Here is a 14186-nt window from a genome sequence, read left to right as displayed (position 1 = left end):
ATGCATTTTTTTATTCACCACAAAAAGTGGGGGATATACCCGTATCTCCCGGGATTTACGCCCATGGGGAAAGTACATGTAGAAGAACATGTTTGCTCTCTCGTGAAACATGGGCACGTCGATTTTAAAACTGATAAAGTAATCTGCCAGATACCCGGGCCATTTCCAGGTTCTGTTTCTTTTTCATCAAATATCGCGCTCAGACACGACCATCACAGTTGAGTTGCTAAAAAGCAACAGGTATCAGTGTTCAATCATCTTTTCCTACCTCCATGGTTCAATGCGGAAACAACTGGCATCATTGGCTGAGCTCAGTTCAACTCCGGGACACGCGGACCTACCGACTCCCGACGATCCCTTTGACGGGTAGTCCCCCTCCCCATAGTATATTTGCCTGGCTACGCCCACTGCTGATATTCTATGGTCAAAATTACAGGGCGCAGGGCGCACAGCGCGCCATCACCCGGCCGTACCGTACCTGCCGCATGCACGTCAGTTGTCTGGGCATTTTAGAGATCAGTGGCTGGAGGGTGCGAGTGGCGAGCAACGGTAGATGGTATGATCATGGAGCTATAAAACAGCATATCAGCGAACTAGTGGAAATCCATGGCCTACTCCTAGAAGTTAGAACTGTGAGGTTCTGGGAGTGTCCATGGCCCACTGAGTGATCATGCAGATATAGCTGCATGGTTGGCCCACTTCCAACCGTACTCGGTACTACCACGGTCCGTAGACGGATGCTTATTTATACGGGCTGTTAATCATTTTATTGTTAATTTTAATTGCTGAAATTTGATTTTGAAACGATGGTCAGATTTATCACCAACCATGGAGGTACATATACGGACACATCAGCAGTGCACCAGCAGTGCTGAGGTTGTGAACTTGAACGATCACTGTGGTTGTAAATTATCCAAGTGCCACAATGCCCAATAAAAAAGGTAGGCCGGCCTATGTTTTGAAAGTCTGCTGTACATGTGCTTTCATCATGTGAACATGGAGGAACCATTGATGTGTTTAGAGTCATTGAAGGTTGTTGGGAGGGAGGATAGCTGTGGCTTGGCAGTTGATGGGGGCTTGGTCCCTAGGGACCCCTCCTTCAAATTCAGCGGGACTGGAAGTAAAAGTACCCTGGCCTTACTCTGACCTCTCTCTGCAGTTTTTAATAATTATTGGGCCTAGAAGACACCTACGGAGCAATTTAAATGCCATTACAAAAGGAGAGATTTTTTAAAATACTGATATATAGATTGGACTATCCAGTTGAGACCAGCTGTGACTTCATTATAGGTCAGTTACATAAATGCCTCCTAGGCAAACCCAAAGTTCAAATTTGTACTGGTATTCTTCCTAAGTAATAGTCCATTGTTAGCTAGTTGTATCGTATCCCTTTTAATAAAGAGCAGTCATGTCATCTTTCCCGGGACCAACCTATAAACCTTGTGTGTGTGTGTGTGTAGTTTGAAAGTCATCCTTTTTTTCTGACCTTTCTGACCAATTGATGTCAAGGTTCATTTCTAGTGTATGTAAATGACACTGCTCTCAGCTGATCTATGTGTTGATTCCTACAGCAGAGGACTTTGTGAAAATTGTACTGCTCGGAGATAGCCAAGCGGGCAAATCCAGCCTATGTCTCTCTTACGACCATGGCTACTTTCCCCGATGGTACATCCCAAGGAATTTTGATATGTGGTTATTCGAAATTGTGATCGCTGGCGAGACTTTCACCCATGGGCTCTACGACACATCTAGAGAGGTACGGTAAAGTGTATGTCCTCGTGTTTTAGGGAGAATTTGTGAAAACTTGTAAATGTCACTAGGTGTTTTGTACTTGCTTTACACTGGATGGTACCAACACAGGTGGAGATTTCCCTTGTCAGAATGCAGAGGACGTTTAAAGACATTGCAGCGAATTCTGTATACCATGTGAAGTCGTTACTTGTCCTCACACTAGAGTAATTCCCAGCAGGTTGTACGGATACATATGCAGAGGCTGTGGCACAAATCTTGAACTAATGACCACCAAGGCTCAGCATTTGTAGTTTTTAAGATAATTGCTTAGTCCAACTCTGTATAGAACTGACCGCAGTCATGCTATCTTGTTTGTTTAAGGGTTGATATTTTTGGCCAAATAACTGCACCCGGACAACTGCGACATCATGTGTTGTGTTGGCACTTGGGCAGTGAAAAGAGTGAAATATTGCTTCAAAAAGTCCTCCATACTGCTCTTAAAAGAATAGAAGTTAAATCACTCCTTTGTGGTAGTTTGCACAGTTTTCCTCAATGCATAAAAGGACTCAAATGGTTGGAAAAATCACTCTTAAATGGAGCGAGTTTCACTCTGTTGCTTTCAGAAAGTTGATGTTGAATTTAAATACCAATGCACATGTAACTTTCAGAATGAAGAATTACTTTTTGTGTCAGTGGATATTACCACAATTAGCAATCAAGTAACTTAGATTGAATCACTTCAATTAATCTTCAGGTATGTCAGGTGCATGCTGCAATGTCAATCTGTCTGGCATTTTGAAAGGCAATGAGTAGTAGGTTTACTGTCAGTCAGTGTCTCAAAAATCTCTCAGTGGGACTGCTTTTTTCCTCCATTTGTTTGCTCCTAATTTTTCCTAACATCTTGGATTGAAAGAGATACTGATAAGGTGAATTGAAAGAGTTCTGTGGTAGAGAGTCCAGTTGAATATGCAATCGTTCAAAATTCAAGATGTTCTCAAGGTTTTTAATCGTATACTCTTTGTTTGCAGGGAGACGATTACTTTCACCTGCGGCCTCGGAGCTATCCACACACTGATGTCTTTCTGATGTGTTTCTCAGTGGAGTGCCGGTCTTCCTTTGAACGCATTGAGTCAAGATGGCTGCCAGAGATCCGTCACCACATGCCCACAACTCCCATCATTCTTGTGGCCACAAAGATAGGTTAGTCCACTGTACTCATAGGGAACAGTTCTGATTTGATTGTGTTGGGCTGATGCACATGCAAAAATGGTGATGAGTCAAGTCAGCTCTGCTGTGCATGCCCGTAACCCTCTTATCACTTGTGTTATTGTAAGGCAAACCCCACACAGGCTGATCTGTGAATGTGGGTATCACCCAATTCTGTTGGTGTTTTTCCCATGGAGTATTGAGCTCAAGCAAAACCCAAATTAGTTGAGCGTTTGTACATGTATGTGTGTGCGATGGGGGATTTGGCTCATCAGGTCTGGAGCAAGAAAACTTGTCTACCTGTTTAGGGCATTTCTCATAGTATAGGCCAGATATGATTCGGTTGCTTGATCGGCGCAGCGCACATTAACCCTCCTTGCTGGCCCTAAGTTACCTTCCCCATTCACATATGGGACTTTGTGCACAGAGGCTGTTGGACTTGTTTCTCTTAGGTATGCCAGACCCAATGCAAAAGCCAGCTGTTATGGGCCTACCAAACCTATCCCCACAGAATTAAACACTTTACTACTGTTTAATTCTGTGTGGTTGGGGAAGGTTAAGGGTCCTTGATTTTATCCTTCACACTGGGGCAAGAGTTTTTGACCAGGAGTTTTTAAATTTATAATAGTCAGTGCTGTTCTACAGGCATGGTCAGGTTTGTGTCAGAAATGCCACTTTTTCCAGTTTTATCTGGATTTCCGTTTCTTTTTAAACAGACCCTAAAATTCTGTTTTTCCTTTTTTTACCTTCTGGCTCAAAAGAAAACACAAACGGGAATGTGTTGATTTTCGCCTCTATGAATTCTAGTTGAATGACAGACGCGCATGGCATGCATGTGTACAGCTCTTGCCTTGTAGTAGCTTCAAAAACAAGGCTGTCTTCGTCTGCATGATCATTGAAACTACCAGAAATCTAGCACCGTCATGCATACCAAGTACTGCACAGCGCAGTGAACTGTCTGAATACGCAAGTCATGTGGGTGCATGAGTCAATTTATGCTTGCTGGGCTGCGCTGCGCACCTTCTCAGGGCGTTTAGTGTGCTGAGCACATTTATCACACAACCTTGAATTCAAGTCTATCATGTCAGTCAGTAGTTCCCAATTATAATCACAGCAGTTGTATGAATAGGAATGTTGTACATAACAAGTCAGGAACCAACTATGCGTACATCATGGTTGTGCATGTGTGTTTTCACAGGCCACGCTGGGCTGTTGATCGATGTCTACAACCGTGCTGCAACATAACTGTTTGGAATTACAAGTTTCATGATATACGTGTGCTTCATGCAACAGATTATTTCATCATATGCAAAAATGTAGAATTTTAGACAGAACAGATAACTTAAAAGCCATCAAATCAAACGTGAAAAGTACCGGAAGTGGAACTAGACATGGTTGTAATGGAAGAGAACCCCTGTCATCATGCACTCCGCTCACAACACTCAGTCATGCACTTCGATATTATTTGCCAGGATTAAACAGTTTTGTTCCTTAAGGGCAAACTCTGTGGCATCCATAGGAGTGTTTGAAGATCTTTATTAAGTGAGAGAGACTTTATTTTTTTCTGCAGATCTTCGTGGGAATTCCCAGCATAATTGTATCACATTTGACGAAGGCTTGAAATTGGCTCAGAAACATAACTTGACATACACTGAGACGAGTGCAGTCCTTCACATTATTGAGAACACGTACGAGTTCCCCTTGTGTGGTGTAAGTAGAATTACCTGGGAATAATTGTCAATTATGATTGGCCGCTACGGTTGCTTATACATGTAACTATTCCATCATTTACTTATTGTGGTGCTTGGGATTAAGGGTGCTGGATAGGGTCTGGTACTCTGCCTGAGGCCATCAGGACTGCCAGGACCAAGACAGCTGGGATCAGAACCGGGGTCCAATTTCACATACACGTAGCTGCTTAACAGTAAGCAGGACAATTGTGCTAACTTAAGCTGAAAAATTTGCTAACCTTAAGCACTATTTCATGGCGATGCTTAGCATGGTTGTGCTAATGGTTGCGCACGCATAAAGATTTCTATTGTTACATCACTCCCTTTAAGCAAATTTTCTCTCCAAGGTTACATGCTTTGGCTGTACTTGCTGCTTACGGTCTCCATGAAATATGAGGAACCTCTGTTAGCATCAACTGTGTGCTAAGCAGCACTGTGAAAATGGACTCAGGCTGACTGGGATCTTGATCATGGCACCACAAAAGACAAGGTTGTGTGTCTCTGACCGGTACCGCAGTGGTATTTTGTACACTCAGGCATACACTGAACGTACTGGGTACACTTATTAGGCAATCCACAGCACCATATTGATTTAAGCCTGTAGTGAGCTCATACTCCCTGCTGGCAGGCTTGTGCCATTTCAGTAATGCTGCTAGTGCTGCTTGCTAGATTACACTTTGTAAGGGTTGATCATGCACCAATTACCAATTGGCTACTACCCCAGGGTTTAGTGTTTTCTCAAGGCAGAAATATTGTCAGTATCATCAATGCGCTATACGCACAGTGTACACGTATGTATAGTTTACTGTCGAAAGTCTTTCTTTTTCCGCATTCAGGCAGCTCCCTGCAGTTGGTCCTTCTTTCTGAGCTATGAGGAAGTGGATGTTTTCCACCTGTACTTCTCTGTTCAGAGCAGGACGTCCCTGGCGAATGTTGAAACAAGATGGGTTCCAGAGATCCGCCATGCCATGCCTGACATTCCAATCCTCCTGGTGGCAACAAACATAGGCAAGCTGCATTAAAATATGTAGTTGTAAGACTTACTTCAAAATTGCTTATCCACTGAGAACGATTTGCAGCACTTCCTCTAGCAGGCTGTTTCTCTTCCTGTTGATGCAGGTAGAGTAACCTGTCCCCTAAATACTCCTAAATCTGTTTTTCAGTCAGAGAGGGGAACCTCTTTGTGAGGACCTGACTTAGTCCACGGAAGGTTCACACAACCTGCATTATGTGGACCTGCTTTGTTCTGAGATCCACACAAACCTTGCACATTCAGGTTGACACATACTGTACCTGCAAGCTTACCCACAAGAAGTCTGTCAATGTACTTTTTCTTTGCCATACTTTGGCAGATCCTCCTTGGAGTCCACATCGCAAGCGTGTGGTTACATACGAGGAGGGCTTGAAGATGGCTCAGAAACTCAACTTGGAATACACTGAGATGACAGGGCAGCTGAAGTTGAATGTGAAAGAATGCCTCCAGAAAGCAGTGAGTAAATCAGGTGGAGCTTTAGAGAGGATTTGCTAATGCAGACCTGCCAACATGCCGTACTCCTTGCTGAGGTCAGGAATTACCACACAATAGATTAAAATTTTAAATGAAGTGAAGGCCCATTTAAATACCTTTTAATCTATTGTGTGGTAATGCCTGACCTCAGGTTGTAGTACTGCTAGGTTGGCAGGTCTGCTAATGGACTCCACTTGTAGGGACTTTCAATGGACAATTCCTATAATTATTGTAGGTTTTGAAAAGTTAGTTTAGTTTTCTGTCTGAAAAAGGAAAATTTAGAAAAATAACATTTAGTAGTCAAAGAAACTGTGATAAGTGTTGATACATACTCGAAAGGTATTCATCAATAAAGGGTTACCTGGGTGTAATTATATGATGACTGCATGGTACAAATCATTAATGCACAATGTTAGGACAAGATTGGAAGGAGGTTACAGAAGTAAATGTTTGATGTAAACAAGTCCAATTATGAATCGTTGATACACTACTGTAAGATGGAAAGCTTGCGGTAAGCACCATGCAATATCACTTTTTGAGTCTGTGTGGTTCTGATAAGAACCGGAGAGGCTCAACGTTTCGGACAGTGTGCTCTGTCCGTCGTCAGGAGACTGAAGAGATGCCGACAGGGAGTGGGGCTTACATGCTTACCGCAAGCTTTCCATCTTAGTCGTCTGTCACCATGAATAGCTTGAAATCCCACACTACTGTAACTTGGAATTAAAAATTGTTAGATTACCAGCATTGATAAAGAATTCCATCTGTTTCCAAAGGTTTACATTGGTTATGAAGCAAAACAAGCAAAGAGGAGGAAGAAAGGCTTCTTTGGTTTCAGGGGAAGAAAGCCCAAGCCCCGCCCACCACCAGAACCTGAAGTACCCCCAGTAGGTAAGCCTGGCCAATAGTAAGACTGAAAAAGTCAATATTGCTTGCATTTCATTTGTAGTTTATCAATGGTCCTTTGCATTATTAACATAATATTGGGTCATCTGCACATTGCTTGAGATTACTGACAATATAAAAAATCTTCCCCGGTTTCTACAGATTTGACATCATATTCAGTAACCTATTAGCCAACTTTTTATAAATTACTGATTTCAAGATCATCTATTGTGCATGGGTCTAAAACTTTCTTTAACCAATTTATTTCCAGTTTATAAAAAATTCATTTATCTATAAATGCAAATTGGCCGAGGATGACGGAAAATGCACCCTCAGGTATCCTTTCTCCTTTGGAAAAATCTTGCAATAAGCTGTGACTTGGAGCACCTCCTCATTGGCCAAAAAAGAGACATTCTGGTCAAAACAATTCAACCAAGCGCACCTTGCAGATTTGGAGACCATGCATTTCAACAGATACCGGTTTCATCTTGGATCTGTGCACACACGTTCATTGTTGTACATGTCTCACCAAAAGGGTGCCACTGTTCCACCAAACTACCACAGAGTCTTGGAGTGACTTTGATAGACTCTTGTTTCAGTCAAATAGGCTAGCCATTAAAACTTTCTGCAGAAGGAAAAGTGAGTAAATTGGCAAAACATTTGTGTAACTTGCTCCCTCTCGAGAGAATTTGTCCTCTCATTCAGTGGCGAATATAAAACAGGATGATTGAAAAGCACCTTGATATTTGTTGAGATGACCATTTCTCTCTTTGTTTCTTCGTACAAGGCGGCTGTTCAGATGAATTACGTTTTCTGTTTGTCCTTGTGTATTTGCCTCAAGATGAAGCCCCTCGGATTGAAATCAAGACCTCAACCATCGCAGACGACTTTGGCAAGGCGTTGGAGCAGTCAGCTTTCTCTGACGTCGTCTTCATCGTTGAAGAGAAGAGCATCTTGGCCCACAAAGTGGTGCTGTGTAGTGCCTCCAACTTCTTCTGTCGTGTGTTTGGCCTGGACCCACCAGACCAGGTTGGCTACATTTTATCTTTTTGAGGTCCATTGGACCTTTGTCGTTCCTGTTATTCCCTTCAGTCTCATTAATAACAAAACCTGTGCCAACACGAAATTGCTGAAATTTCAGTTCAATTTACTCTTGTATCTGGAAATCTGTTCATGTCATTATTGCAGGTCATGAGTTTGAATTGCCCTGTTTTATTTTTTCTGGAAAAAACCTCCCTGCGTTATCATTTTTCTGATTTCAAGGCATGATTTGCTTTAGGATACAGCCAGCCATCCCTCAGTCATGAACTTTACCTGGGAGGATATCAACCAGGGCAAGATTACCGGTTTAGCTGGTATCTTTGATGAAGGGACCTCAGAAGGCAGTCTGCTTGAGAAAGCAAAGACCCGGGTGATGATCAGTGCAGACATCTCTTACCAAACTTTCCAACATGTCTTGAAGTTTCTGTACACAGGTAATAGAAGTACTCCTAATTCAACCATCCCATAATTGTTGAAGAAATCAGTGGCCAATGGTAATACAGTTCAGAAATGCTCTTCCATTTCTGTGAAGTAGAATGTAGAATAGTATGTAGAATGTATGTGGAAGCTCTCAATACCCCTAACAGTCCCGGGCGTTGTTTGGTTTAGAGTACTCAGTACTACAAAATACTACGTAACACTCTGAGCCTGAAGGACCTAGCGCTACAAATTACTATTTCTGGCTAGATTTATTCCATTGTTACTTGTAAAGAGAACAATGAAACCATGCATTCGTAGTGCCACAGCACTGTATAGTACATTGTCTTCTCTATTGTATTTTATGGCTTCAGAGAATAATAATGTCATGTCCTCTTACAAGCGACAGGGCTGAGTACTACATTCTACTACTAAGTAGTACTTTGTCGCATTCCGGACTGTTAGGGTTAGAGAAGAAACACTCCTCTCCTGAAATTCTGCCATCTTAACCGTTCCTGACATTATAGGCCTTCCCAGCATCACAGATGGGACCAGCACAGAGGACCTGGTGGCTTTACAGAAAGCATCCAATACATTCTCCTTGCCTATGCTGGACAGCATCGTCAAGAACCTACAGAATGATGGAAAGTTCCTGAATCCTAGCATTGGAACCTACCTGAATGATCAGACAGGACAGAGGGCCAAGTGGTTGTTCCTGAACAAACAGACACTGTCTGATATCCAATTCAAAGTTGAAGGTAAGCTGTGTCTTGTATCTCTTCCTGCCGGTCCCCTCGGATATCCCTGGCTTTTAGTAAAGAACAGTGCTCCATGGAGCTGGAATTTGATGCATTTGGGTGGTGTGGGTTGTGCAAGGTTTCCTCCTCAGGAATAGGAATAGACAGCGTACAAATCAAGTTCTTTTTGAATGGAGAGTAGCAGCAAATTTTCATTTGATAATCCCTTTTTTTCTCTTTCTTTCTCTTGCCAAAGACACAACAGTGTGTTCTTACAGGATGTTCAAGGTTATTGGTAATGATTGGTTTCCAATGGGGCTTGATTTGGGATGTATTTTGGTGATGTGGATGGGGCAAGGTTTTTCTTCAGAAATAGGAATAGACAGCATTAAACACTGAATTCTCTCTGATTTGAGAATAGCAATAATAACATTCTCATTGTTTCAGTTTGGTTCCACTCTGCCATGTGCCCCATCAGTCCCATTATGTAGCATAATCAGAAAATCACCTGTTTTCTCTTTCTTTTGCAAAGACACAACAGTCTATGCTCACAAGGTGATGCTGACATCTCGGTGTGGGTTTATGAATGGAATGTTCAGCGGAGACTTCACTGAAAGCAGCCAAGATGAGGTAATTTGAGTCTGCATCTCTTCACGGAGCAACACTGACAGCCATGGGGAAACAAAAACTGACGTGCACAGACTGTACTAGAAGAAAGGCATCTTTGATGCTACATCATCATTACTTCAGCTCTGTGGGTCCATAAATCAGAAACCATCTCAGAGTACCAATGAAGTATATAGCCCTTTGCTACCGTTTCACTGGAATGGCTAAATCTTGCACAATGACCGTCTCTTCAGTAAGAAGTTTATGTGTCTCTTTGTTCCTGGGAGGATATACGGTGGAACGCCGCCATAGCGAACACGCCGGGGTCCACGCTAAATGTTTGGTACAGCGGTCGTTCGGTACAGCAAAATTTACTGACGAACGTTTTGTTAAATAGCGCCCTCTCTTGTCCAAAGGAAGTGCACCCTCTTGTAGTACTATGGTTCACTGTTTTCATGATGTTTTGGCATTGCGTTCATGTTTAAGGTTTCTAAAAATGTATCTGTTAATTATTTTGTGTCATGAAGCTACCGCTTAGGATCAATCTCTGATGCACGCTGTGTTGAATCTCAGTGGCTTGTGTATCAGCAGCGCCCTCTATAGACTAATGTTAGTGCAATGCCACGGTGCACGTGCAGTTTTCTTCGGCACCCAGTCACGCTGAGTCACAAACCAGTGTCCATTCAATACCTTTGGCAGATTAACCTTGTGTGCCCTAGCTGTCACTAGAAGATGACTTTGAACAAGTGCTGACCAATGTACCCAGTTTCTCAGCTAGTTAATTACAATTAACTCTTCAACAACTAGTGGCTTTCCCTTCTAATCCTTTGGGAAAATAATGGCCACTTGTCACTTTCCAACATAAAAATCACTGACTCTTTTGTCAAGTTGACATTCGGGAATTACAAACAGCAACTGCAATAGTTGGCAGCCAAGGACAATGTTCGGTACAACCGAATGTTTGGTATAGTGGTGTTCGGTATAGCGACGTTCCACTGTAATACCCAAACAGTTGTTGGCAGAGCGTCTTCATCTAAGGGCAGAACCTGTGGAATTAGCCTGGCAATTTTGAGTCGTGTTATCTAGACCATGAAGCTGAGATGTATCAATGATACCATGTTGATGATGGACATTAATGGCCATAATAATCTGCTCTGCCAATTTTATCCAAATAAAGAAGAGGAGAATTTTTGTCTTGTGGTGTTTTAGATTAGAATTGAAGACGTGAGTCTGGAGTGTTTCTTGGCCCTCCTGGAGTACCTGTACACTGACCACGCCCCTATAGAGGAGGGTGATGCCGTGGGGATCCTTGTAGCTGCTGATCGGTATGGCCAAGATCGACTGAGAAATCTCTGTGAGCTGTACATCACCAAGGGGGTAGATGTGACAGACAAACATGTGGATGTCATTGGACTGTTGCATACAGCCCAGGTTTGTAAGCTTGTTTTGTCAGCATCGTGTTTGAATTCTCAGATATGAATGAATCATTGTGCACATTGAGTGCCAACTGTTGATGCTAAGTCTTTAGTCGTGAATGTCACGTCGTGAATGTAGTTCTTTATGTTCAGTGCCCAAACTGTTAAGTATTCACTAAATCAAATGTTATTTATCCAGGTGCCATGAGGGTAAAAACCCAAGAAAGTTCCTTTAACGTTTCCAGCAAATGTATTTTTGGATTAATCTCACTGTCTTTGTCGTTCTACTCTCCATTAGATTTGAGTGGGGTAACCAAGTGTACTCTTAAGTTGTTAAATTTTTCCGAAGCATTGCAACATCATTCTATTTTAAGCAGTGCTAATGAAACTTAAGAACAGGGTTTCATTATCAATCGGTGGAAGTTTGGAATCTAAACCACTGTGATTCATGAATTATAGCTGTTTGTCCTTTTTTTCTTATCAGGAAATTGTTATTTAATTACTTTCATGGGCGAACACATTCTTTCTCAGTCTAAAATAGCAAAAAGTTGTGCAGAAGTGTACTTGTGGAAGACGCAGTGGTTTTGCATGTCTAACAACTTTTTTGCACTGCTATGGTTACGTGTATGTTTCTGATTGTTTGGCAGATATACAATGCCAGCCAGCTTGCCCAGTGGTGCCTTGATCTCATTTCCCGTAACTTTGTGGCCTTCCAGCAGCGGGCGGAGTTTAAGAAGCTGGAGGGGGAGAACCTGAAATATGTCACTGAGAACCGCTGGCCTCCTGTGAGCTACCTGGATGAGCTGGAGAAATACAAGGCTCAATGCGGGGAGAAAGTTAATAGAGTGTAGTAACGTGACTTCGCACGCACCCGGTTTGATTGGAAAGAAGCTGTGGCGTGCTGATTGTGCAATCATGAATCAGTGCATATTTTGTGTACAAAAACAGTCTTGCCCAAACTTTACATTTGCATGATAGTCAATTTTATTGAGCAAAGTCTTTTCATAATTAGGGGACACTTTTTGTATACTTTGGTTTTGTCATTGAGTACATATCTGTAAAAGTTGTGTTGCAAGAGATAACTTAAGTAGCTGGGTCAGGCCAGTGTATGTTTTATTGATGATATGTGGCACGAATAATTTCATAAAAAGGCCGAGTGAATGGATTAGAACAATCAACGTTTTATTAGTAGAAGTTATTTGTTTTATATGTATGTATGTGTGTGTGGGAATATGCCTCAGAAACTACAGTGGCTCAGAAATTCTCTCCTTTTCAACAGAATTTGAGGTTAATCATGTCTTCTTATCTGTTCAGATCTGTTTTATGTGCACTTGTCATGTTTGTGATGATGGTTTTGTTGGGCCACTTATCAGAACAACTGAAAATGTTTACCACCATTTCAGACAACACTGCAGTGCACAGCACTATACAGTTTATATGTACATTAAATTGAAGAATTTTGAATATGACTAAAAGGGACTCTTGACGTTAATAAGAGGAATGCCCTGTTTTAGTTGCCTATCAACATGGGTGTAAATCCTGGGGGAGGGGATATATTCCCCCACACTTTTTGAGGGGGGGGTAATGGAATCATCTCTCCACTCTTGGGGTGAGCACAAAATTACAGTGGATTGTGAAGAATTTTTTGGACTTGTCAACAACTAAAATGTTTTCGTTATCACTCAAAAAAGGGAAAACAATTTGAGAAAGCAATGAATACAGCATTCTGGTGTAAGATTTGGCATGAATGTAATGGAGTCAATCCCCGTACCTCCCCCCCTTTCAAATTTCTGGGCAAGTCATCCCCCCGTCTTTACCCATCCCCTATCCCCCAATTTCCAGCACAAATTTTCGCCACTGCCCATCGCTGACCCCATGATCTATTGGGCCAGTTTGTAAAATATGTGCATGCATTGTGTTGTGCAAATGCACACTGGGTCTTCCAGAAATACACTGGACGGCAAAAGAAACTTGCCACTTCTGTCAAAGGCCACACATAAAAATTCACTCCATAGAAATAAACAATTTTTGTACACAGGTATGCTGCAATACCCCTTACTAATAACATGCCCAAAAGCAAGTGATTATCTTTATAACAAAGATGAAATTGACATACACAGCAACTTGGTTACTGAATCAAAAGTCACACACAAAAGCACCCACGAACAAGCAAAAATGACCCATCAATGGACAACATTTTAAACAACCAATGACAAAGTGAACACCTGTTTTGTCAAAATGATGTGCACGAGTGGCTTCTGTAAAGGGATGCCATCCTTACTGACTATGCATACACATTATTGAAAAGTAATGATTGTGACTTCTTTATTTCGTCCTGTGACATTGATTTCTGCGTAAAAAAATTTAAGGCTCATTCTGTTAAATTCTGTGACTTTTGATTCAGTAACCAAGTTGTTGTGCATGTCATGCTTTTGGGCATGTGATTAGGAAGGGATATTGCAGCAACCTGTGTACAAAAATTGTTTATTTCTATGGAGTGAATTTTTATGTGTGGCCTTTGACAGAAGTAGCAAGTTTCTTTTGCTATCCAGTGTATATTATGATCGAGCCACCGGGAGATTAGTATAAACAGACAGACTGTAACAATCATGACAATGGAATGATTTTATATTATTTAATGTTACTGAATTTACCGTTAATGACAGGAGTGTGAGAATTCCGCTTTTCCGCTGATAGACCTCATTTTTGTAGATGCGTCATTAAAATCTAATAGTTTGATATATATCTATTTAAAAGATTGCAGTTGAATTTTATTATATTATTATTAAAAAATCGAGCCTTTAGTCGTGCTACTGATGATACTGCAGTGTGAATGGTCCACAAAGAGACGTACGGTTGGTGGTTGCAGAGCCTCGACAGTAGCAGAGCGACTGTGCCCCCCCCCCACGCCTCC

The 14186-nt window shown here is 41.9% G+C and overlaps 1 protein-coding gene across 6 annotated transcripts; it reads left to right on the top strand.

The window, feature by feature from the left end:
• Positions 1-462: 462 nt before the first annotated feature.
• On the top strand, positions 463-14028 carry LOC110981904 (rho-related protein racA-like). 6 transcript variants are annotated; one of them, XM_022239929.2, is made up of 13 exons: positions 463-556; positions 1572-1756; positions 2760-2931; positions 4508-4647; positions 5504-5675; positions 6020-6156; positions 6948-7062; positions 7898-8085; positions 8336-8531; positions 9042-9272; positions 9784-9881; positions 11067-11288; positions 11920-14028. In XM_022239929.2, the coding sequence occupies exons 2-13, from the start codon at positions 1688-1690 to the stop codon at positions 12121-12123; spliced, it is 1944 nt and encodes a 647-aa protein (XP_022095621.2). In that variant the 5' UTR covers positions 463-556; positions 1572-1687; the 3' UTR covers positions 12124-14028. The 6 variants fall into 6 exon arrangements, with proteins under 6 accessions (XP_022095621.2, XP_086996022.1, XP_022095620.2 ...); XM_087139896.1 differs by having other exon boundaries at positions 476-714; XM_022239928.2 differs by having other exon boundaries at positions 476-941; positions 1575-1756.
• The last annotated feature ends 158 nt before the right edge of the window (positions 14029-14186 follow it).

The sequence above is a fragment of the Acanthaster planci genome, linkage group LG08 (assembly GCF_054643075.1).
Source record: "Acanthaster planci isolate LZ-2023a linkage group LG08, COTS_SCS, whole genome shotgun sequence".
NCBI classification, from domain to species: Eukaryota; Metazoa; Echinodermata; class Asteroidea; order Valvatida; family Acanthasteridae; genus Acanthaster; species Acanthaster planci.
This window is presented reverse-complemented; position numbering and strand designations above follow the sequence as displayed.